The sequence below is a fragment of the Natrix helvetica genome (assembly GCF_964273705.1).
Source record: "Natrix helvetica genome assembly, chromosome: Z".
Classification (NCBI taxonomy): domain Eukaryota; kingdom Metazoa; phylum Chordata; class Lepidosauria; order Squamata; family Natricidae; genus Natrix; species Natrix helvetica.
In genome coordinates this window covers 117521280-117546110 of record NC_138554.1, presented here as the reverse complement: position 1 = coordinate 117546110, position 24831 = coordinate 117521280, and the positions used below count along the sequence as shown (strand labels likewise).

Below are 24831 nucleotides of genomic sequence, written 5' to 3'. Positions count from 1 at the left end.
AGTGGGCCTGGGGAACCCAGAGAGGGATGAAGCCCATTAAATGGCTTGTATGATCGGCTGTCGCTGGGACGGGAGGTGGAAGTGATTTTATTACATTAATTTATTTGATTTCTTTTATTAGTTTTACTGTTTTTAGATGTGGTTTTTTATATTCTGTAAGCCTTCTTGATTTAATTTTACTTGCATTATCCCACTGCACTGGGTCTGAAGAGTCTGGAACAAAATGGCTAGAAGCTTGGGCATTTGACAACTGCCTGGAAATAGCAATAACAATAGCACTTATATACCACTTTACCGACTTTCTAAGTGATTTACAGAGTCAGCATCTTGCACCCAACAATCTGGGTCCTCATTTTGCTGACCTGGGAAGGATGGAAGGCTGAGTCATCCTTGAGCCTGGTGAGATTCAATCTGCCAAACTACTGGCAGCCAGCAAGCAGCAGAAGTAGCCTGCAGTACTGCCCTCACTGCGCCACCACAGCTCAGTGATCCAAAGTCCACAGAAAAGTTAAAACCCATTATTTATGTAGGCTCTACATTTGTTTTATTAAAAGCAGACCATGTTTCCTTTAATGATGGATACCTTCTCCCAAATTTTTGCCTACATATTCAAAGGCTAAAATTTTGTAAAGTTAGTACATAATTAGCTAATCTGTTTTTGGCTCTAAATCTGCAAATTCTTTGGAAGATTAGTGTAATGTTCATATTAATCTATTGGGGGGGAAAAACCACACATATGTATATATACATACATATACATACATACATACATGCACGCATGCATACATACATGCATGCATACCTATGTATGTGTATATGAATATATATTAGATATTGGGTCGATATGATTATTAGATAGAAATCTCATTTGAAACATTTGTTTAAATATAGTTCTTGTTAAATAGGGATGAGAAAGCTTATATTTGTAGACCCATTACATGAGGGAAGGAAAATTTATTGGGGTTTTTTTCTTTCTAATATCCAGCTGAGGGGGACTTTTGATGTTTAATGTTTGATTTAATTGATGTTCGGGGTTTTCTTTTTCTGTTTGTACAATTTTATTTTGTTTTTGTTACAGTTGGATGTATCTTTTTCTGTTTGTTTTTTTTGTTATGTATTTTTTTCTTGTTGACTGAAACACTAAGATAGGCGGACAGACAGTGTTTTGTTAAAAAGCAGGAGAGAAACAACTCTACAGAACTATTGCTATATTGTTAATGCAGCCACATTTGATTATTGTCTATTCAAACAGGCACCACTCATAACAAGTTGAAAAGCAGAAAAGTTCCAATATTTACTGATCATTAAGTTCCGTGATTAATGTTTATCTTGGGCATGTGTGAATGGATATTAAAATATATTAACTAAAAACATACCTCAATTCAAATATGTAAACAGAACCATAATTCAGGATTTATTTAAACATTAAACATTTTAATATTACATTATTTTATAATAATTTATTATTATTCACAATTCCAGTCATTCTTCAACCCAAAATGAAGAATTTTTAAAAATTTTCAACAAATATTCTACAAATGTAAGCTATATATTATTCAGCAATTAAAGCTTCATTAGATATGGATCATAAATATAATTTTCAAAGCTTCATTGAAAAATAAATTGTACTCCCAGACACATTTGGAAGTTGACTTTTCTAAACTTGTGTCTCAGATATTATAGTCAATGTGCTTGCTTGGTTTTCTCTTAATATTATAACCATGGCACTGAACTTTGTTCAGGGAATTGGGTCTTCTAAAAAAAAGTAGCTTAGTTATGGATCGTCACTATACAAGCATGTTCAAACTAGCAGATGTTTAAAGTTAAGAAAAGAACATTTCCTACAAAGCCAGATCATTCAGCACCCTCATGTGATTTTGTGTCTCATTCAAAGGTAGTGCCAGCTTTTGTCCAGCTCTGCTGGACAAAACACATAATGTTAATAGATAAAAGTTAACATTGTTACACACACATGCAGAGAAGAAAATTATTAGATGGAGAGGATCTGGAGTACTGGTACAAGACTCTCATGATAACCAACTGTTTCATTTCCATAATTAAGAACCCCTGCAGTTACACTAGGTGAAGCTTCCAATTTCTTTGAATGGAAACTCAGACAGGAGCAGTTTTTAATCTTCAGTTTTCCATCAGCTATATAAAATGCCAGATACCATGGCTACCTTCACACATTGTGTGTCTGAATGACTGAGACATTATCAATGCAATTGCCACAATTTAACACAGATTTTCCATATTTCAGTGAATTTCCCATCATCCTGCCTTTTTGGCTGCCAAATGCTTCATAAATTGTTAGAAGAAAAGTTATACGGTTTAATTTCATATTATGCCTACATAGGGAAAGACATTTATTATAGTGTCATCAGCACTATTAGGTGTACCATAAAAACATCAAATACATGACTGTCTGAATATGACCTGAATATAGAAAACAAGAGATTAATTTATGTACTACCTTTATTTGGCCTTGAATAGCAATGTATCTCATTTCATATTCATATCATAATATCCGCCAACATATAGATCTTATAAAACTATCCACAGAACATTGTAACAGTCTTACCTACTTAAAATGGGCAGACATGTTGTGTGGGGGGAAAAACACAAGAATTTGGACAGAGGTTCCAGCATGAAATTTAAGAATGAGATCACTGAATAACCCGGCAAAAAATGAGTAAGAAAAAAAATCTCTTCTCCAATATACACAAATACAAATGCATGCACATACCTTTTTGAAGCTCAAAGCAGCAAACATCTTTTCAATAGATATATAAAACAAAAAAGTGTTTGGTTGATGCATTCCAGCTTCTTCGTACTTGTGTGCAAGTCTGAACTTCGTAATGCACAAGTTGGTGAGCTCACTTGCTCAGAAGCAGCTAGCCATTACTATTTAATTTTCACACCCTGTGGCTCCTGAGGACTTCCTCAGGTTGCCACAGCTAGTACCCACTCTAACACTCAAGCCACCAAAACCAACAGGTTTATCACTGGTAGGGATGTTTGAATAATTTGGCGCTAGTCCTCATAAACCTTCCTAATTCTACAGATATTCCTACGTTATTTCATCTCATATCATTAGCAATAACTATATAACTTTTCACAGGTAGCACTGTAGCTTGACATGAAGGGCTATGACAAGTTAATTTTGTTGCAATGTGCTTCCAAAATGGCTCCACACCTATAACTGATACTGGGTGCTGATCACCAGACTGGCAATTATAGAATTACATTGTATACTTCATAAGTGCTATGGTCAAACATATCTATTCTTCTCAAAATAGCAAAATAACATAATAATGGAATAATTGTTAAATACCCAGTTTCCCAGGATAGGATAAGATCTATCCTGAAAATAAGCCTTAGCATGTTTTAACATGTGCACCTAATATGTCTATGATTAAGAGTCTAAAATGATTAAGAGTCTAATAGCCGGCCACCCATCCATTCCGTCTGGTTGCCCACAGTGCCACAGCCGCGAGGCAGAGTGTGTGTGTGTGTGTGTGTGTGTGTGTGTGTGTGTGAATCTGCCCATGTACCTTAGGGCCCCCGCAGCCAAGCCATCCATGCCACAATACCTGCCTCGCGGCAGCAGCACCAAAAGCCATGTATAGCAGGATACCATGTAGCCAGTGGCACACTTCTGCTTGCTCACAGGTTCAACAGAGCAGGAGCAGGGATAGGTTTCAAAAAATTTTACTACCGGTTCTGCGGGTGTGGCTTGTCACTCATATGTCACTCATGTCAAGGGGCACCTTGCCTGGCCTCTCCTTGTCTCAAAGGCTTCAATCAGATACAATTTCTCTGTCTATTTATTTACTACTTTTGAACATCCAAAATATATATTCAATCCTATGTATATATGCCATATGTGTACATACATATTACATAGCACAGAGTGTGTATAGGCACACTAAAAGATGCATTATCTATTATATATACTGTATGTGTATTGAGAGGGGGGGGAGAGAAGGAGCGCTCTTCTAAAACTATATACATTCAACCTCACTTATTGCATTTGGAAAAACACACCCAGAATCCACTTTCTACCACACATTTAACTATAACTTCTGTACATTAGAACATTATTTGAGTTGATTGAGTAAAATGTGGTGAAGCTCACTTAACAACGCTCTTGCTTAGCAACCAAAATTTTGGGCTCAATTGTAGTCATAAGTCAAGGACTATCTCTGCTTTCCTCTGCATGACAGCCTTGTCCTAGTAAACTCCTTCTCCTTTCTGGCAGTTTTCCTCTCTGTAAGAGCCATCAAAGTAATCCAGACAATGTAAGGTTACCTGCCGCAGCAGGGGATTGGACTAGATGACCTCCGAGATGACTTCCAGTCCTAAATTGCTGTGCTGTTTCAAAGCGTCTTCTGACGCCATGTCCAGTGCCAGAGTATGTGGTGCTTTCTTCCTCTTCTTTTTCTGTCTCTCTCCCTTCCTTCCTCTTTTTTTCTTTTTCTTTCTCTATCTTTCTTTCTGTCTCTCCCTTCCTTCCTTCCTTTCTCTCCCTTTCTCTTTCCTTCTTTCTGTCTCTTTCTTTCTCTCTCTCTCTCTTCCGCTTTCTCTTTCTTTCCTTCTTTTTACTTTCTCTTTCTTTCTCTTTCTTTCTCTTTCTTTCTGTCTCTCTCTTCTTTTTTTCTTTCTTCTTTCTTTCTTTCTTTCTTTTCTAAATTACTTTAAGGTTTGATGAAAACAGTCACAAGCTTAGGGTGAATTAAGTCTTTGTCCAAAACGTAAACTGCGAAAACACCCCCACACACTTTCTCTCTAAGCGATCTGTAATCCCAGAAAAATTCCCACTCAAGATTTGGTTGCCAAACGCCCACCCCACACACACACACACTCCTGACTTTCCAACCACATGACCCCATCCCTGCTTCTCTCTTCTCTTCCCACCGTTTTTTTGAAAACAGGGAGGATCGTTTGCACAAGGTGCAGACAGGGACACATGTAATTCAAACCTCCATGGGCTTCTCCAGCCCCCTTTCTCATCCCTAGAAAGCCCGTCTTGCTGCACACCATGGAAGCCCGACCTGGGAAAAGCCGAACTAGCCTCTCTGAGGCAAGCCTGGGTTGAATCCTGGATACACACGTCTGAGCGCGGGAACTGGAAACCAATGTGACCTTCCCGAAGGAACACCCCCCCTCAAAAGCAGACACGGAATTGTGTCACAAATCCATGCAGCACTAGATCCCTCTGTCCACTCCCAGAATGCTACTGGCCTGCAGATTCAAATGGCTCTGCCAGGATACAAAAGAGGAAGGAGAGACAGAGAATCATGAGACTGGGGCGTGAAAGGAGAGAGAGAGAGGCAGAAAGAGAGAAAGGTCAGTGACTAACGCTCCGTTTCAGGAAGAGCCACTGAAAAGCGAAGGCAGTAGGCAGCACGGGGAAAAAGGTTCACAGCATCGCTACAGCTCTGCGTAGAAAGAAGATGCGAACCTGCCGTTCTCCACTATTTCCAAGCTTCTTCTGGGAAGGCTACTTGACATCTTGGACATTTGTTCAATTCAGATTAAGATTTAGTCTGGAATAAAGCGCCCCGTTTACAAACCACCAATTCTTGCTTGCCAACCTAATGGCACACACTAAACTTTCATTCGTCTCAGAGCAGCAAGCTCAGTCCGGACCAGCCTCCTGCGTGCTGCACACTCCTCTGTGCCATTTTCAGGCACCTATCTAGCCGGGCTGCCGCCCATTCCTGCTACAGCTGCAATGGAAGCAGCTTTGGGACATGCTCACCCTGCGGGGGCAGGGACTCTTGTCCAACAAGCTTTGCAGCCCCTCTTCCCTGCTAGGCTAACCTCTCCCAAAGCAGCTGGCTGCGAAGCTTTCTAGGCAGCCCCCCTCACCTTCACAATGCCGTCGGTTTAAGGAGATGCTCACCCTATCTTTGCAGAAATGGGACAAGTGCGTGTGCAGCAGCCCCAGAATGTCTGCTTGCACTCCCACAGCACCACTGCCACCGGCCCTCTCAGCCCCAGTGTAGCGTTTGTGTTTCCACCAAGGGCCGTCCGCCCATACACTGATCAGGCTGGGCTGGACGCTGACCTCGGAAGGCAAGCGGGCATGGGGACCACCGGTAAGGCCATGTGGAAGGCAGGCAAGTATGGCAGGGCCGCAGGGGAGTAGGCTGCTCGCTCCCCCCCCCACAGTCCTGCCATGCTTGCCTGCCTTCCACACAGCCTTTTGCTTGCCTGCCTTCACAAGCTGGCCATAGGGACACCAGGAAGGCCGCGTGGAAGGCAGGGAAGCATGGCAGGGCTGAGGGGAAGGGAGTAGGGGCAGTTAGCTAAGCAGGCAGACAGATCTGTCGCTGGCAGAAAGATCAGGGGCGCAGTGCTTCAGGCAGGCAAGTTGCAGAGCAGAGACTGGGCAGGGTGGGGGAAGCGAGCAGCGACCAGGGGACCGATTCGGGGGTGTGGCCAGCCAACGGTTCTGTGACCCAGGCTGACATAGCACTACCAGTTCAGCTGAACTGGTCAGAACCGATAGGAACTCACCTCTGAGCAGGAGGCTGAGCAGTGTGCTGATACCGCAATCATGAGGCAAGGCAGGTGTTGGAGGGGGGGAAGACACGGAGGGGGGGAAGATACCCCCACACACAAAAGTTCTAGTGTTTATTTTGGTGCCCAAAAGAAAATAAGATTCGGTCTTATTTTGGGGGAAACACTGGTAAGTGCTAGAGTAAGTGCCCAGTAGCAATAGAATTTAGATGTATATAGAGTTCCATAGTGCTTTATAGCACTCTCTGGGCAGTTTACAAAGTCAGCATTTTGCCCCCAGCAATCTGGGTTCTCATTTTACTGACCCTGCAAGAATGGATGGCTGAGTCAACTTTATAACTCAAGATCGAACTCCACAATCAAGATTGAACTCCACAATATGGGCAATTCTAACCACTGTGCCACCACAGCTCCTATCCTAATCATTCATTGAACTCTCATCATAAAATCTGGTATTGATGAGTATTTGATAGGATTAATATATTGTTTAAATGTGTGTATTACAATATACTTTAAAGAAATACCTGCAATGTTTGCTAAGTGCATTTTTAAAGCAGAATAAATAGTAAATTGCTATATTATTAAACATCAGATTATATAATTTAATCCATGATTATTTAGTAAAAAGAAACCTGTAAAATCTGTTGGAATTGGAGATATTTAATTGTCATGTTTTTACAAACAATTCTATTCATATTAGCTAAATGTGTTTAAGGTAATTGTCTATAAATAATGCACTCAGATTTGTTTTAACTCCTTAATAATTCAGGTTCAAACAAAAATTATACAAAAATTATATGCATAGTATACAGTATGTTGTATATTCAAATACACATATTTTGAAATATTTTATTAAATACTTCATAATTCTCTTGAGTCTAAAAGCAAACGTTACAATTACATCTTCACCAATTTTCAGGTTACATCATGCTTAAACCTGGACTCAATCAGATACACCATAAAACTGACAGTGGTCTTGACTTTTCTATTTTTTTAAAAAAAAACCTCCCTTTTTAGTACTGTATAATGTAAATCCTTGAGTGGACTAAATTGCAATTAATCTATGTCAGGGCTGTCAAACTCCCAGCCCATGGGCCAGATGCGTCATGCGCTAGCTATGCCCATGCCCGATTTAGCGAAGAGGGAAAAAGTCCCAATATGTCACGTGATGCCAAGACTATGTGAGTTTGACACCCCTGATCTATAAGTTCACTGTTGGATGAAGGAACTGATTTGATAAGCATTACTAAATTCTTTGCAACTCTCTGATATTTATGATTCAATGGGATTCTTGTTCTCACAATAAATATTGTGCAATCTGTGCACAATAAGTCACACATGAAGAATTTGTGTATAAACATAGCACTACAAACATTAGCAATAAATTATAAATAATTTACTAAAATTATTACTAACACAGATAAGCACTGCCATATACTACAGTATGTGAAAAATATTTCAATATAATTGGAAAAATCAAAAACATTTATTGTCATAAATCATATTGTGTCTATATTTAATCTTTACAAAAGACCATCAAACTTCAGTTTCTCAGCGCTTCCAATGTTTATATAAAATACAAGTTACAATAAAGTAAAAATATAGTTTACATAAAAGCATCAATGAGACACCCAGATTATTACTACTAATTAAGACTTCTTTTCGGGAATGACCTGTCTAAAACTAACCATCACTGACCAACTTTTTAAAAAGCAAATAATTATTCAGATGCTTCTTTACTGAAACCATTGTGATTAAAAATAATGTGTTTTAGCTCTATCCCCTAATAAGGTACTTACTTGTGAACTACCGTGTTTCCCCCAAAATACGACATGCCCCAAAAATAAGGCCAAGCCTGATTTTTGGGGTGGGCCTAAATATATGCACCTGAAAAATAATAAAACCCGAATAATAATAAGAAACCTAAAATAAGGCTTATTTCGGGAGTCAAAAGAAAATAAGACCTTGCCTTATTTTGGGAGAAACAAGGTAATCTATTATCATTGTATCTTATGTAAAAATAGTATTATATGACATCAACATCCAAAATTACTTAAAAATCAATTGTAAGATATATAGAAAGCATGTTACTAAAGGCTGAGAATTTATCATTGTATTCATCCATTATCACTTGGCCGCTGCAAAAGCATTGCAAGTCTTTTTAGAAAACTATTACTATGCCATCTGATTTCATTAAACTCAGAAATCAAATTAAATAGTGAATCTGAAAGCAGCAAACATGGATAATTCTATCAGCCTGACTTCAGAAGCTACAGAAAATCACACCATAAGGCAAGGTCAAAAATGTTTAATTTCCCGGAGGAAAATACAATATAGAGAAAAACAACCTATCCAAAATAGGTACTTTTAGGAATTGGGACCAAATATTTCATATACAGTATAATCAGCTAAATTTAGACATCCGAACTTGTTTTAAGAGTTTCCACTCAAGGACTATAACTGAGCCCCTCTCTATCTGGTTGGGAGAATATTTCTAAATTTACTGCTACCCTAAGTGATGAAGTCGGACTCAAGCATAAATAACTTAATATTAAGCTCCCCAATGAAATCCAATGATTTGGGCAACGAGCAAATTCAGAACTATATTGTCCCATTATAATTACAATTATAATTTTAATTTTATTAAATTAAATTTTAATTTTAATTTTATTAATTTTATTATTTATTAATAACAATATTATCCTAAGTTTGCAATAAATACACTTTTGACCATAAAGTATGATAAATATTTAACAAATATACATATTTCTATGATGTCTTTCTTATTATAATTATTTTACAATAAATTTTTTAATAGTAACACAAGCAAATGTGTACCTGTTCGTACATACTCTAAACCAGTGATGGCTAACCTTTTTGCCATTGTGTGCCAAAAGCGGGAGGAGCACAGGATTCGTGCATGGGCATGCCCACATCCATAATTCTATGTGGCTCTACCAGGAAGTCCATTCCCAAACTTCCGGCTTGCGCGTTGGTTCAGGGAAGCCTCCAGAGGGTGAAAAATGGATGAAAATGAAGGCCAAAGTCAGCTGGCCTGTGCACTCATGTGCATTGGAGCTGACAGGGCAACGCCTCGCATGCCCTAAAAAATGGCTCTGTCTGCCACCTGTGACACACGTGCCATAGGTTTGCCATCACAGCTCTAAACAAAAGGTTCATCCAAAACACAACCTATAATATATACAACACTGGCTGATAAACTAATCAGAAATAGTAAAAATATTAACTAGTAAAGATAAAGATTACATTTCAAATGTGGAGTTCTCTTTTAATTTACCTTAAATAACCAAAGACTAAAAAACTACCCTATTTTAAGAAATTTAAAATTAAACTTTCTGACAAGCCATGACTGTACAGTTTAACTGAATAAAATGTCTTTAAAGGTGCAACTACATTGAGAAAGAATAATACTTCCAAGATCCAAATTCAACAAAGAGAGTTTAGCTTAAAAATAGTAATGAAAGACTATAGTAATTGAAAAACCGGGCTCAGAACCCAAAGTACAAGTAGCCATTGCAATTTGCCTACTAGCATTGAAACAGTTAACAAATGCTTCTAAAACGTGACTACCTGTAACTGCCTTACTCATGATAGATTTTAACAATAAAGTTGTAAAAATAGTGTTATGGTCAAGCCATCCATCATTGATTTAAAAACTGCTAAAAGCAATAGTTTCAATATAGAATGAACTATATAAAATCTGACACTTTTCATGGAAGTTTGACATCATGTGAAGAGATTTTCTTTCTTTGCAATTTGTCTTTATTAAATCTATTCTGCAGTTAGAAATAGAAATTAAGCATAATTAAATTTCTGGAACCCTTTTTATTATTAAAAAGAAATGAATGGAAATTGAGTTTTATTTCTGATTGGTCTCATAATTGAAGATGCATTTAAACTTTTAATGAAGTAAACATTCTTATGAACAAGCACTTGTGCATGTTTCTTTGTTTAAGCATCAATGAACTATTACAAGTATCTCCAACCCCCAAAAATATAATTTAAGTTTTTGGCAGGAACAATTATTTCTTTCTATTTATGATACCCTATTTACACGATAAGATACACTATGAACAGATAGTTAACATTAAGCAAAATAACTGTTAAGAGTCCAAATAAATTTTCTAAGAACAGGCTCTGTAAAACAACATTCAATTTTATGGAATTTTCTCTCATTTAGCACCAACTTCCTGGAGTGGTACATATCCAACAAAGGCAGAACAAAACATAAATGGAAGCTTACGGAACCATGCTTTCATGAAAAGAGAAGGATGGATGATGGGAGTGCTGACTGAAGCATACCATTTTAATTGGTTTTCTCCATCATTCAATAGAAACTGGAACAATCATACTGGACAGGAACAATCATACTGGAAAGTACTTCTATGAGCCATGCCTTGCTTTTCCTATTCATGCAAAAAGAAAGGGTCTATGTAGGTATGGGTGTGTCCATGTGTATTTTCCATTGTCCCAGGCCAACAATCTCCCCAAGCCACTTTAATGATATCTACCAAAGCAGAATTTTTCCAAATAATGTTATATTAAGGGAAGCAATAACTCCATTTGCCTCTATGGAGTTGATCCTGAAAAAAACTTGGATATATTGTCCTAATAGATCTATTCTAATAGAAGAGAGATAAGAACACTGCCTTTCAAATGATTTTTGTGGGGGAGGCAGATGCAGGAAAGCTAAATAGGTTGCATACTTCAAGTTAGCAACAATTTCCCAAAAACTGCACACTATTATGCTCTGTCCAAATTGTGTATATTTTGGAAGAATAGTTAAGAGTAGTAAAACCTTCTCCAGAATTCTTGTGGTAATGAATTCTTGTGGTAATGTTTCTCCATAACTTCTCCCTCCAAAATTTTACATCTTTGCTGCTCTATCCACAAAACTCCCAAAGGTACATGGATATACGTTATTTAGATGAGAGAACTGAGATTTATTGCTCTTTTTCAGGAGATCTAATCTAACAGAATTAATCTTGTGTAAGTACACTAATAAAAGCAGTGTACTCTGAATTCCAGTAATCCTAATGGCGAAGTTCTTCTAAAGAAGGAGAAAACATTTTGGTTGGAAAAGCATTGGACTGCAGGAAATGAATAATTGAAATATCTCCAGAGTTAAAGAAAGATCATTAGTTCTCCATATGTGCGTCAAATAGCTGCTTTACAACTGTGTGTTTATGATCAGTTTAGGAATGGCTAGGTATTATAGGATTCCATGTTTATAGTTGCTAATGTTGCTTATATGGATCTTAAATTCAACTAACATTCTGAGCTTTTTAAAAAATTCTTTGATTTTGCTTAAAGATCAAGAACCCTCAGAGTGGCCCATTTTATGGAAATCACTGGGTGAATGTCCTTCAATCCCTTTTTAAAAAAACAAAAGTTTAACTATATTTCTATTTTTTGGAATATGCAGCAAAAAAAAATATTACTGTAGGCTTTGGAAAGTAGGGACTCACATGGACTTGATGTTAATATTTGATTGTTGTCTGGAAGAATCCTCTTCCATAGGGGGAAACCTCTACTTACAACCTATACCCCTAAAAAGAGTTTGAAGATAAGAGGGAATGGCTATTTTAAAAGAAATGTTTGACCCATAGCTACAGATTTTTGAATTATTTAATTCTTTATTACCATTGGCTGGTGCAACTGCAGAGCATCAAGCCTCACTGAATAAAGTGACATTGATTTACATGTGTAATTAATTACAATTTACAATAAGAAAATAATGGATTTAGAAACAACAGTTATTTCAAAAATTGAAACATGATAGTACAGAATAGAATAGTAAACTTGATAAGTGATTTGGATTATTCCCTTACACTGATTTTACAAGAGGGGTTTGCTAGCGTTGCTAAAATGAAAGTATAAAGATAAAAAAAGAACTTTGAGAGAAAAGTATAAGAAAGCAGATGAAAGAACTTTGAGGATTTTAAAAACTGCAGGAAGAAAAAAGAATGCAAAATTAATCAACTTGATCAAAATTAAAATAATGGGCTGTTATTTAAAGGATGCTTAAAGTTTCTTGGTTAGGATTGGGTGACAATTTGAGCGCGCCCGAACTGGTAGAAAAAAAAGTAGCAACCCATCACTGGTGACAATGGTTAGTTCTGGTAATATTTAATTATTTTTTGACTTTGTAAAACACTATTTTCAACAATGTTATCACAGGGTATTCATAAACTCATACAGTCATAAAAGCTATTCCCACAATCATATAGATTCCAAAGTATATTGTTCCTGCCTTTGAAAGTTTCCTAAGAGCTAATAAAAAGGTTTTCCATGAACATAAATCACAGTAGTACATAAAGTAAGATGACTGTAACTTGTCCGCTACAGAACGTTTGCTCTTCACTTACTATCCCACCAATTAGAATGAGGAGAGTTATAACCCATAATCTAAAAGAGTAGAAATTCAAAATCCCAATTATATAGTCTCTTTTTGAGGTATGAATCAGGGGTGGGTTCCAGCAAGCAGTACTACCGGTTCACTCGTGCTGCGAGCATATGCACAGCGCAATAAAATTTGTTTTGTGCATGCGCAGAAGCAAAAAACAAGACGAGAACCGGTTTGGGGGAATGGCAGGCCTGGGTCACAGCCGGTTCCAGTGACCTAGGACATCAAACCACTAGTGGTTTGGGCGAACCGGTCTGAACTAGTAGGAACCCACTACTGGTATGAAACCTAAAAAATAGAGGTAAGCGGTGATGCAGAGAATAACGAAGCATGGAAAATTTATTTTTTGGAGGGGGTGCATCAGCTGCCACTGATTAGAGGGCCCTAGCATCTTCCTATGTACAATATATTTCAACTGTAAAATAAACCATAGTCCAGGAAAATAATGCAGTGTTCCTTATGTATTCTATCCTTTTGGTTTGCTACAATTTTTTTAGTTAAAGATACAATCCTGTACCAACCCTTTGTTCTTTTGGTTTCTCAGAAATGTGGACTCCATGGGAAACAAAGTTATGGTCTTGTTCATTCGCTTCTAAACAAGAAAATGAAAGAGATTCCATAAACAAGAGCTATTTGACGTCAATAAAACACTGGAATAATTTTAATAAAAATAAGTAGACAGTCCAGCTGACCGGACAGGAAAAGTTTGTCCCAATGTGAGTATGTTGTTCACTTAGCGATTCATAAAAGCATTATACACACAAGCACTCATTCCTTATGATTTCCCACTATCTTATTATTCTTACCTTAGGAGCCATTCAACATCTGCCTTGCATTTTCCCAAGTATATTGGCTTTTATGTCTTAGTTTGCATTTTTATGCAGTTCTTCACTTTGAGGAACAAAAATTGTTATGACTAGCTTAAACAAGTTATTGTTCTGATACATTTTTTCTCAGGAAAAAAGGCCATCCAATTTACCAAAGTTGGTATTTCAGAGCTTGTTGCATCCTTCTGCTACTCCAGAAGTAGCTTAAGAGTTCTACCAGAAATATCTAGTTTAAAATCTGATTTTCACAATAGAGAACAGAAAGTCTCTGGGAAATTTTAAGATGGGGTATAGTTAATTACCTTAAGGACTGCAAACTGAGGAGAGTCACTTTATAAATCAAACTTTTTTCAGTGTTCTTATTAAGTTGTACTTTGTTGTTCTTGTTGTCATCAAGAGGTAGGTAATATTAATTAAATGTTCTTCATCGGGAGTTAACTGAACTTAACTCCTAATGATTAATTAAGACGTTTTACTAACAATAAATAAAGGGCTTGCCGTGATCATCTTGTTTTTCTACTTCACCTAAGCTGAAGGTCCCTGAATCAAAGGACCCTCCTCAGTCAATCATGCCCTGATTACCTCCCGGTGGACTATTGCAAAGTGGTCTATATGAGGCTGCCCTTGATTATTATCCAAAAACTTCAGCTGGTGCAGCAGCAAAAGCATGTGTGTTACTGATAAGAGTACATGTTGCAACTCTTCTGCATGAACTGTACTGATTTGCAGTTTGTTTCTGGGTCCAATTCAGGGTTCTGATGTTAACCTTTAAAGCTCTGCATGGCATTGAACATCCATATCTGAGGGACTGCCTTTCCTAAATTTCATCCTGAGGCTCCAACAGATCTTACAATGGAAATTTTATGGGTGCCATTATCTAGAGAACTACATTTGCAGGCTCTGGGCAGTGGAACTTTTTTGCTCTGATGCCCATATTGTGGAATCTGCTGCCCTTGAAGGTTGACCTCATCACTCCTTAACTTCTGAAGGTCCCTCAAGACCTGGTTATGACAGCAAGCCTGGGTCCCCAGGACATGGATAACTGAAGACATGGCTCCCCTATCATTAACATTCATCTGTCTGTTGATGTAGGAGAAACACTGGAAGAGCCATGAGGAGGGTGAAAAGAGGGATAAGCCTAGCAACAGGGCATCTACTAATAGTTAGAGACCGAAGGTACTTTTCCAGTGCTTTTTTGTGGTTCCAAGGTAAAAACATCAGCAGAGGCAAAACAGTCTATAGGTGTAGATTACCCAATTCCTGCCATTAAAATCAAAGCTTCAGGGAATTACACTCTTTTCTGTTTTTCCTCTGACCAAAATATTGGGAACAGCTCACATTATGCATTGTATTACAATATAAATATATAATGAAAAAATAATACTGAAGAAAATCAGCTATTCTGAAAATCAGCTCTGTACTGGAATATTACATTACATATCAAAAATATCCTTTCATCTTAATGTTAACACAAACATTAAGCTATCTGTTTACCGTTTCAGAAAAAGGGAACAGCATATAATAATATCTATTTAAAAATTTAAAAAACTATATAAAAATGCAATTAAAGTGGTAAAAAATGGTTTACTGTCCACTCTTAGTTGTTACAGAAAAATGCAGTGGTGGCCACTAATTATAGCATATTTGCAACACAAAATAGGGCAATGAAGTATTTTTAAATGGATTGAAAATTATGAAATTGGAATTGGAGAAGCAATTTTATCTGTCCTCTCTTTGTAGAGCAATGGAATATGTTCCAAGATTCTGTGGCCTAAAAGAAAATTAAAAGGCTATTTGAAACCATATATCCTGAAAATGTTTTGTATTGGAACTTAACCTCATTTCCACTAGTGGCACAAAGGTCATATTTATACAACCAAGATTTTCTGCTTCCCCCTTTTTCTGCTGCCACCAGTGAAAATGTATACCAGAGCTACAGAACTTTTAAACAAATTGATGTCCTCCAGATGTTTTGGACTTTAATTCCCATTTGCCCAACCAATCTGGTCAATGGGAACTGATGTACAAAATATTTAAAGGGCAAAGGTTAACACTGGTCTCCAAACGAAATTATTGGAACTAGGTGGGTCTTGGTTTAAATGCTAACTTGGCTCTGAAGAGAGTGGATAAATTTTAAATGTGTACACTTACAGTTGTAACAAGAAAGGGAAAACAGAAATATAAGGTCAGTGCATCTTTGCATCCCATCAATACATTAATGTTAATAGATAGTGGACTATATTCACCAATATGAAGGAACTGTAAGTCATACATTGATTGCTCCCTTCATAGCAGGACTGTACTAATAAACCATTCCTCTTTTAACTCAGGCAAATACACACAGAAGGGAAAATCTATCAATTAGGGGGAAATCATTTCCATATAATTTAGACTAAGAATACAATACCTGATGTACTACCACAATCTGTTCCCATTGTCATGCTAGGTAAGCCTGAAGTCCACATGGAGAGCATAAGGTTAAGTTCAAACAGTTCCTTATATTCACTGCTTAAATTTCCTCTGGGATTTTCACTTCATACTGCAGTACAGTGTTTCCTCTCATTTTGAATTTTCTATTCCTTTTTCCATTTTAAAAATGTCTCTCATTTGTTCTTTGTAGATCCCTTTATATGTTGGCAGTCCCTCTCTTACCCAGCCGCTTTTCAGTTTCCTGGTTCAATCTCAAAACATCATCCTGGTACAGAAAGACAAAAGATTGACCTCTTTTTTCCTTTTCCTTTTTTTTACATTGAAGTACTGCTCATGTGTAAAAATCAATAGCTTGTTATATAAAGCACAGAATTGGCTGAAGAAGTTGATTGATGCCCATCTTGTTTTTTTACTGAAAGGATCAGAGACTAACTATTTTCTCTGTTGCGGTAACTAGCCAGCCTTTGGCAATAAGTTTCCCCTAGCATTCACTTTAAAAACAAAACAAAATGAACTTGAATTATAAATAAAGCACAGAAGGAAGAATAATTTATATTCACCCATCGATTGATGATTCTTATAATTCCAGGACAATTCATGAATCTCTGTGCCTTTGTCTGAAGAAGAAAAAAGCCCTGCTTGCTTTGCCAACTATGAGATAGAATAAAATAATTAAAGATCTCCAGAGATATATTTTGCCCTCCCTTTATTTTACAGTGCACAGTCATAATATCTAAAAAAAAGTCCCATTAAATCAATAAGAAGTGTTTTGAGAACATACAGTATTGGCCAAAATTGTGGAAACCTTTTGAAAAAAGTGCATTTTCTAAAACTAGCTAATAACACCATCTTCTTTTGCAGTAGTACCATAAAATTACAAATCAATGGAAAGATAATTTAATTAAGAATGTAATGCAATAAGTTTTATGAAGAATTTGCTATTAGAATAGCACTTATAAAGAAGAAAAGTGAAACAATATACAAAATTTATCACCATGTCAGTTAATACTCAGTTGAGTAACCTTTAGCATAAATTACAGCTATATAACATCTTCCCATGGAGTGAATCAAGTCTTTTAGTTCTGCAACTGTTATAATATGAAACCAAGATTGAATGATTGCTTCTATTAACTGGATTTTATTGCTGAGTCACTTCTGACTAACAAGTTTTTTTAGTTGGTTCCATAGATTTTCAATTGGGTTAATTCCCAATTGGGCCTATTCCCAGGCCATCCCAGCATATGATTATCTTGAAACTCTAAAAAAGTGGTGTTATTAGCCATCAGAATCATTAAATTCTACACATTGTCCAATCCGCCTTTTGCAAAATGATCTGTCTGGGTTCAGAACTACACTTGAAAGTTTTAGTAGCTCCATAAAATTGACAGAAAGTTTGAAGTTGTCTGCAAAAGGACCCATTCCCCAGGTGTTCACTACTTTCATGGAGCATATATTAAATACAGCAAGTGCCCTAATTCCATTTCATTTTTTTAAAGGGTGGGATAGCACTGATTAAATAATATTAATAAATGAAAGTTATACATTGTGGTGACTAAGTACAAAACTCTTTATACAATGAACTTCCTAATGGCACCTCTGCACAAACTACTGTTGTTTTTGCCACCCTTTTCCCCACACTTTGCAAAATGGGCAAGACGGAAAGTTTCACAAACTCTTCAGTGGAATATTGAATATTTTTAATTTGAATATATTTATGTGAATTTTACCCCAAAGTAAATGACATATAAAAGCATTTTGCCATACAGAGAAACAGGATGAATATGGAATTATTGCAAAAGAAATATATGAAGGAAGAGTGAACAGTACAGAGGAAGACCAATAAAATTATGTTGGAATGGAACTGATAAAATCTTCAAGAAGAGGAAGTTAAGAAGCTTACCATTATTCCCCAAAAATAAAATCAGGTCTTATATTATTTTTTGCTCCAAAAGATGCATTGGGGCTTATTTTCTGGTTAGGTCTTATTTGGGGGAAAATATGGTACTAATTGCACCTGTCTGGCTGATGACCTTAACTGGGGCTTATTTTTGGCTAGGGCTTATATTACGAGCATTCTAAAAAAATCAAGCTAGGGTTTATTTTCAAGTTGGATCTTATTTTCAGAGAAACAGGGTAGATGAGTAAAACAATGAATGGATCAGTGTATGTTTTCCCCTTTTACCTGTTATTTTTGTTTACTTTTTTCTGGGGTGGAATACAATATTGCCCAGCCAAAAAAAAATGGATTAGTAAGATGGCTATATAGGTAGCTTTCCGTTTAACAACCATTCATTTAGTGACTGTTCCCAGCCAAAAAAAAAAGGATTAGTAAGATGGCTATATAGGTAGCTTTCCATTTAACAACCATTCATTTAGTGACTGTTCCCAGCCAAAAAAAAAGGATTAGTAAGATGGCTATATAGGTAGCTTTCCGTTTAACAACCATTCATTTAGTGACTGTTCGAAGTTACAGGACATTGAAAATAGCAACTTATGACTGGTTTTCATACTTACAACAGTTGCTGCATCCCATGGTCATGTAATCAAAATTCATTTATTTATGATAGTTGCATTATCCCAGGGTCATGCGATCACCATATGTAACCTTTCCATCTGGCTTCCAACAACAAAACCAAGGGGTGAAACCTGATTCACTTAATGGCCGCATGATTCACTTAACAACTGCAGTGATTTACTTACCAACTGTAAAAATATCATAAAGTGGGGCACAACTTACTTAAAAACTTAGCAACAGGAATTTTTTGCTCCACTGAAGTCATAAGTTACTTGTATATGTAGTCATAAGGACTACTTGTAAATATATTTTGCCTTATGATTAGATTACATACATCTTTTATTGCAGATATGCAGAACATAAACAAATCATCTAAATATCACCGAAATCATTTTATTTTTCTAGTTATAGCCACTTTAGTAGATAAATTGGAAAATTATCAGATTCTTACCCTGGAAAAATCAAAAACCCCTATGTTTATACAATTGATAATAGTATATGCTTTGCGGGAGACAAGGCTAAGGAAGCATCCATTAATCCATTCCAAACACACACAAAAAGTCTTATCTTACTTGAGATTTAATTTGGGACAAGCATTTGAAGTACAGTTTAATATTTTCTTCCTATATCATAGAATTCTAAGGAACTCTTAACATCCTGTAAATTTTATAAACAGTCTAGTCACTTCCAGAGAGAAGAAACAAAACATTAGAAGCATGCCAGATTTATAATACAATTAAAAGAACAGCCTGATACAGGTCTGGTTGCAGAATTTATGACTCAGACTTTTAATGAAACAATTATAGGGCTTATACTTTGACGTAATTTCTGTACTTTCACAAATTCAGTATAAAGACAAACTCATTGAATTCATCATTCCAGACAACCTGATTTCCGGAGTGCCATATTCCATTTCCTTTTAAGTTCCAATTTATATTAACCATACCTATTTGCTTCTCAGTTTTCAGAGAACAGAAGATCAAAACATAGTCTTAAAGGAGATGGAATTAAAGCAACAGCTATCTAAACGATAGGACTAGGTCTTCATTTGGAATCCAGTAATAAATTAAGGCAAAGAGGCAAATGACTCATAATAGATTCTCACTAGATATTATTACAGGTGTTTGTTAATTGAAAAGCATAATCTGTTTTTCACCAATGCAGATTCTTTATAAATTTTATCTGTTTCAACTTCCATATATAACAAGGATTTTTTTTTCTTTATAGGTATGGGATTATTTAAAAAAATCAGGATCAAGCATATTATATAAATAGAACTATCATTGAGATTTGTTGTGACTATGACGATAATTTTCAGTAAGAATATGTAAAACTGAAAAATATTCAGTAGGAATATGTAAAAACAAAAGTCAATTCAGTCCCTCTTTCATCTAGAACAGGGATGTCAAACTCAAGGCCCAGGGGCCAGATCAGACCCATGGGTTGCTTAGATCTTGCCAGCGGGGCTACTCTGGAAACAGCAAAGGACAAGCTCGTGGTCCCTCTGCCAGTTAAAACGTAGCTCGGGAGGGCCAAGCATGGCCCTTGCAAGCTGCATTTTTGCTGGCAAAGGGTTGCAAGAGGCTGTTGCAGCTGAAAACGCAGAGTGCTTGCGCCACCACAGGTTCCCCCCACATGAGTAACACTGACCTGGCCAAAACCACCCTAGTCCCCTGAGGTCAAACACAACCCTGATATGGACCTCAATGGAATCGAGTTTGACACCACTGATCTGGAACAAGAAACATTTCTTGTTCAAAAAACTAACTTCAAGAAAATTTAAAAATTATTTCTGGAATAGCTGGGTCAGAAAGGAGTCAATAAGGAACGGTACATTCTAGAATCTTTCAGAACATTCCATTTCAGAACTATAAATTATGCAGTTGCCTACTTTTAAGTTAAAACAACTGACATTAATTAACTCAAGGCGCACAATACTTTTAGGACAATACTTTGAATTTCTGAAATAAATTAATATTCTCTATCACAAATTCATATGTTAGTTACTTGAACTTTAGTTTTGAACAAACTCTCAAAAACTTATTTTATTCGTAGGCCACTTACATTTTAAACATATTGAAAAATATGATTCCTGTAGAAAAGAGCAAGCAGAGATGGGAAATTAAGTGCATATCCATTTAGAGCCACTGAATTCCCACAAGCACTCCAAGTTCAATCCATCTTGAATTCAGTTGACCTTTACCTGGAGCCAATTTAGTGTTAAACTTTAGCTGATCAGATTCTTGTGTATAGGCTCGAATAGCAATAGCACTTAAAACTTATATACCGCTTTACAGTACTTTACAGCCTTCTCTAAGTGGTTTACAGAATCAGCATATTGTCCCCAACAATCTGGGTCCTTATTTTACCCACCTCAGAAGGAGGGAAGGCTGAGTCAACCTTGAGCCTGGTAAATGTTGAACTGCCAATGACAGGCAGCTGGCAGGCAGCAGGAGTAGCCTGCAGTAGTGCCTTCTAACCACTGCGCCACCACAGGCTCATAACAATAAATAAATAAATCTTCTATGCTGCAGCCTAACTGGTGGTCCTAATTATTCACGCCTGTCATTCCCTTTTTAAAAGAAGATTTCTGTTAAGTATCTTCTGGAGAAAAAATAGTCACAAGTTCTAATGTGGTTTTATGCAACCATATTCAGTATTTTTTTTCAACTCATAAGATCTTATAAATCAAGAGTATTAACAATGTATGAAGTATAGTAGATTTCTAAAACACTTTAAATCAGAATAATTTCATCAATACTTTAGAAATTCTTATATTAAATATAAATATTTTGAAAATATTTAAAAGAACAGGAAATGAGTTGGGATTTGAAATTTGATGAGTCAATACAAAACATTCAGTAATAGAAAAATATTATTTAAATCTATTTCAGTAACCATCCATTATAAAAATACAAAATCATGCTACATATCCTTAAAAGTGTATTACAGAGGCCCTTTATTTCATATTCCTATTGAAAAGTGTCATTAATAACTTCGTTACTCATTTTGGCTAGGGGTTTTTAAAGGCATTGATAAAACTACTCTTTTACTAATAGTATTTAATAAATAATTCTAATGCAGCTATATTCTTGAAGAAAAACATAAAATAGTGCAATGTAAAAATTATTCATTTTTCTTCCTATAAATTTACTATAGCATTAAACTGTGAGAATTAAATTACCTCTTTTTTCATTTCAGTGATAATTAAAAGTGTGAAAAAGAAATAGCTAAAAAATTAACACAGCAACAAATACTTTTTATTTCTTTTTTTGGGGGGGTACCCTTTTATAAATTAAATCAGCATAATAAATTACTTCACCTATACATATACCAATTTGAACTAGAAGTGTTCAATATGGGTGTATAAAATGAGAATTTCTCCTTACAATTAGAAATACAATTATATCAAATTACATTATATTTGTTTCATGCAATTTGAAATATTTTGCCCAATATATGTTTAAATAAAATTTGAAAGTAGAAAATACAACTTACGTCATCAAAGCCATTATCATCTTTCTTCAAGGCTAGAAAAAAAGATATAATTTGTTATCTAATTAGTTTACATTACTAGTACAAAATGCTAAAAAGCAAACAAATATTTCTTTGTAGTTATTTAACTTAACTTGAATAAAATTACTTCTCTTAGAAAAAATACGTGTGATTCTGTCTCTTCAAGTGTATATTTATTGGTTCAATATGTGGAACAAGAAATATGTTTAGTGTATATAAGTTATAATTTATGCTATTTTTAAGAACAAAGTTATCAGAGAGAGAAAAAAGAAGAGGGGCTACATATGCTGCTTGAAACTGTTGAATAAATGGAGGTACTGAGGCAGTGCTGGAAAACAACGAACAATACAGTACAAACAATAAATTGTTCTCTGCAGCTTTTGTCAAGCAAGGAGTGTTACATGTGGACTTGAAATCTGACAGATTTGTGCTTTCCTGTGTGATAGTATCTCCAAGCACCACACCATTATTATTATTTTTGCTTTTATAGATATATTGGACAGGACAACACAGCGTAATAATCAAGTTTCAAGGGACAGAAAATAAAACCAGAGCCTTGTTTATTAACAAAAAGATCCTGTCAGTGAGAGCAAGTGCACTTTTAAAAAGTACATTCTGAGTTCTCCTCCCAGATGGCTGCCACATAAGGCATTAATAGAAGGGAAACTCACTCTTCTCTTTAGCCTCATAGCTTTTTAGCACTTATCCTTACTGTTACCTGAATAAAGGTCACCTGGTCAAACAAAGACTGAAGATACCACCTTTCTGATTCATGTGGAGCAGAGAATTACTATTTTGAAGAAAGATGCTAAGGAATGGTGATTGTTTTGTAACGAATCAGTTTTCCTTTTTCCATTTATTCATTTCTTCCAACTAAATATATGGGCATAGCTACAGCAAGAGGTGTGTGTGTCTGTAAAAGGACCCTGAGCCACATCAACAAGTGTCCTACCCACAGTATTTTTCAGAGTATAAAACACACCTTTTTCCCTCAAAAAAGAGGCTTCAAATCTGGGTGTGTCTTATACACAGAATACAGCATTTTTTGCCTCCTGAAACCCCACCCCCTTCACCAAAATGGCCATGCATAGCTTGTAGGAGGCTTTCAGAAAGCTCCTGGGGGCTGGGGAGGGCAGAAATGAGCAAATGAGGATGCTTCAATAGAGGCCTTCAGCTCTTCTGCATTGTTCGGTCTCATGTCTCTCATCTTTCTCTTGGCAATGCCTCATAGATTCTCTATGGGGTTCAGGTCAGGTGAGTTTGCTGGCCAATCAGGCACAGTAATCCCACAGTCATTGAACCATATTTTGTGCTTTTGGAAGTGTGGGCAGCTTTGGGCAAAAGTTGATGACAGCAACTTTTGCCAAAAGCACAAAAAACTGGTTCAATGATCGTGGGATTACTGTGCTTGATTGGCCTCTCCATTCTTCCTCCATACTCTGGTCCTTGGTTTCCAAATGAGATGCAAAAGTTGCTCTCATCAGAAAAGAGGATTTTGGACCACTGAACAACAGGACTTTGGACCACTGTGCTTCATTAAGACCATGGTCAATGCAGCCGTCGACCAGGAGATTTTGGAGCACTTCATGCTTCCTTCCGCAGACGAGCTTTATGGGAATGCTGACTTCATTTTCCAGCTGCCCACATTGCCAAAAGCACCAAAACCTGGTTCAGTGACCGTGGGATTACTGTGCTTGATTGGCCAGCAAACTCACCTGACCTGAACCCCATAGATTCTCTATCTATGGGGCATTGCCAAGAGAAAGATGAGAGACATGAGACCGAACAATGCAGAAGAGCTGAAGGCCACTATTGAAGCATCCTGGTCTTCCATAACACCACAGCAGTGCCACAGGCTGATAGCTTCCATACCACGCCGCATTGAGGCAGTAATTGCTGCAAAAGGGCCCCAAACCAAATACTGAGTACATATGCATGCTTATACTTTTCAGAGGTCTGATATTGTTCTATGTACAATCCTTGTTTTATTCATTGCATGTAATATTCTAATTTTCTGAGATGGTGGATTTGGGGTTTTCATGAGCTGTAAGACATAATCATCGCAATTATGACAAATCACGGCTTGCACTATCTTGCTTTGCATGTAATGAGTCTTATCTCATATATTAATTTCGCCTTTTAAGTTGCATTACTGAAATAAATGAACTTTTGCACAATATTCTAATTTTACGAGTTTCACCTGTATTTGAAATGGTCTGTGACAATGACCTTGGGACACCAAGCAGAGGTGCTTGGTTAGGGAACAATCATATAAGGGGAACAGATAAATCCACAGCTGCAGAGTCGGCAGAGCTAGAGGCTCGGGAGGAATCCTCCCTAAATTATCAACCCTCCATGTGATCTTGATTAATCCTCTGTTAATGCAGCCTAGAACTGTGTTGGCTTTTTTGGCAGCATAAGCACACTGCTGGCTCATATTTAAATGACTGTCCATAGAACTTCATGATCCCTCTCACAATTATTATTTATTAAGCCAAGTACCACTTCTACTATACCTGCGCATTTGGTTTTTCTTGCCTAAATGTACAACTTTGCCAATGAATTTCATTTTGTTAGATAGTGCCCAA

At 36.6% G+C, this 24831-nt stretch overlaps 1 protein-coding gene across 2 annotated transcripts in view; it reads right to left on the bottom strand.

Moving 5' to 3' along the window:
• Positions 1–24831, bottom strand: part of CDK14 (cyclin dependent kinase 14) — a 263591-nt gene that overhangs the window by 231171 nt on the left and 7589 nt on the right. For both annotated transcript variants that reach the window (XR_014176838.1, XM_081971698.1), the window contains exon 2: positions 22226–22257. Coding sequence is in view for 1 of the 2 variants with exons in the window: in XM_081971698.1 (XP_081827824.1) it covers positions 22226–22257 (32 nt within the window). In the remaining variant the exon portion in view is untranslated. The remainder of the gene's footprint in view (positions 1–22225; positions 22258–24831) is intronic.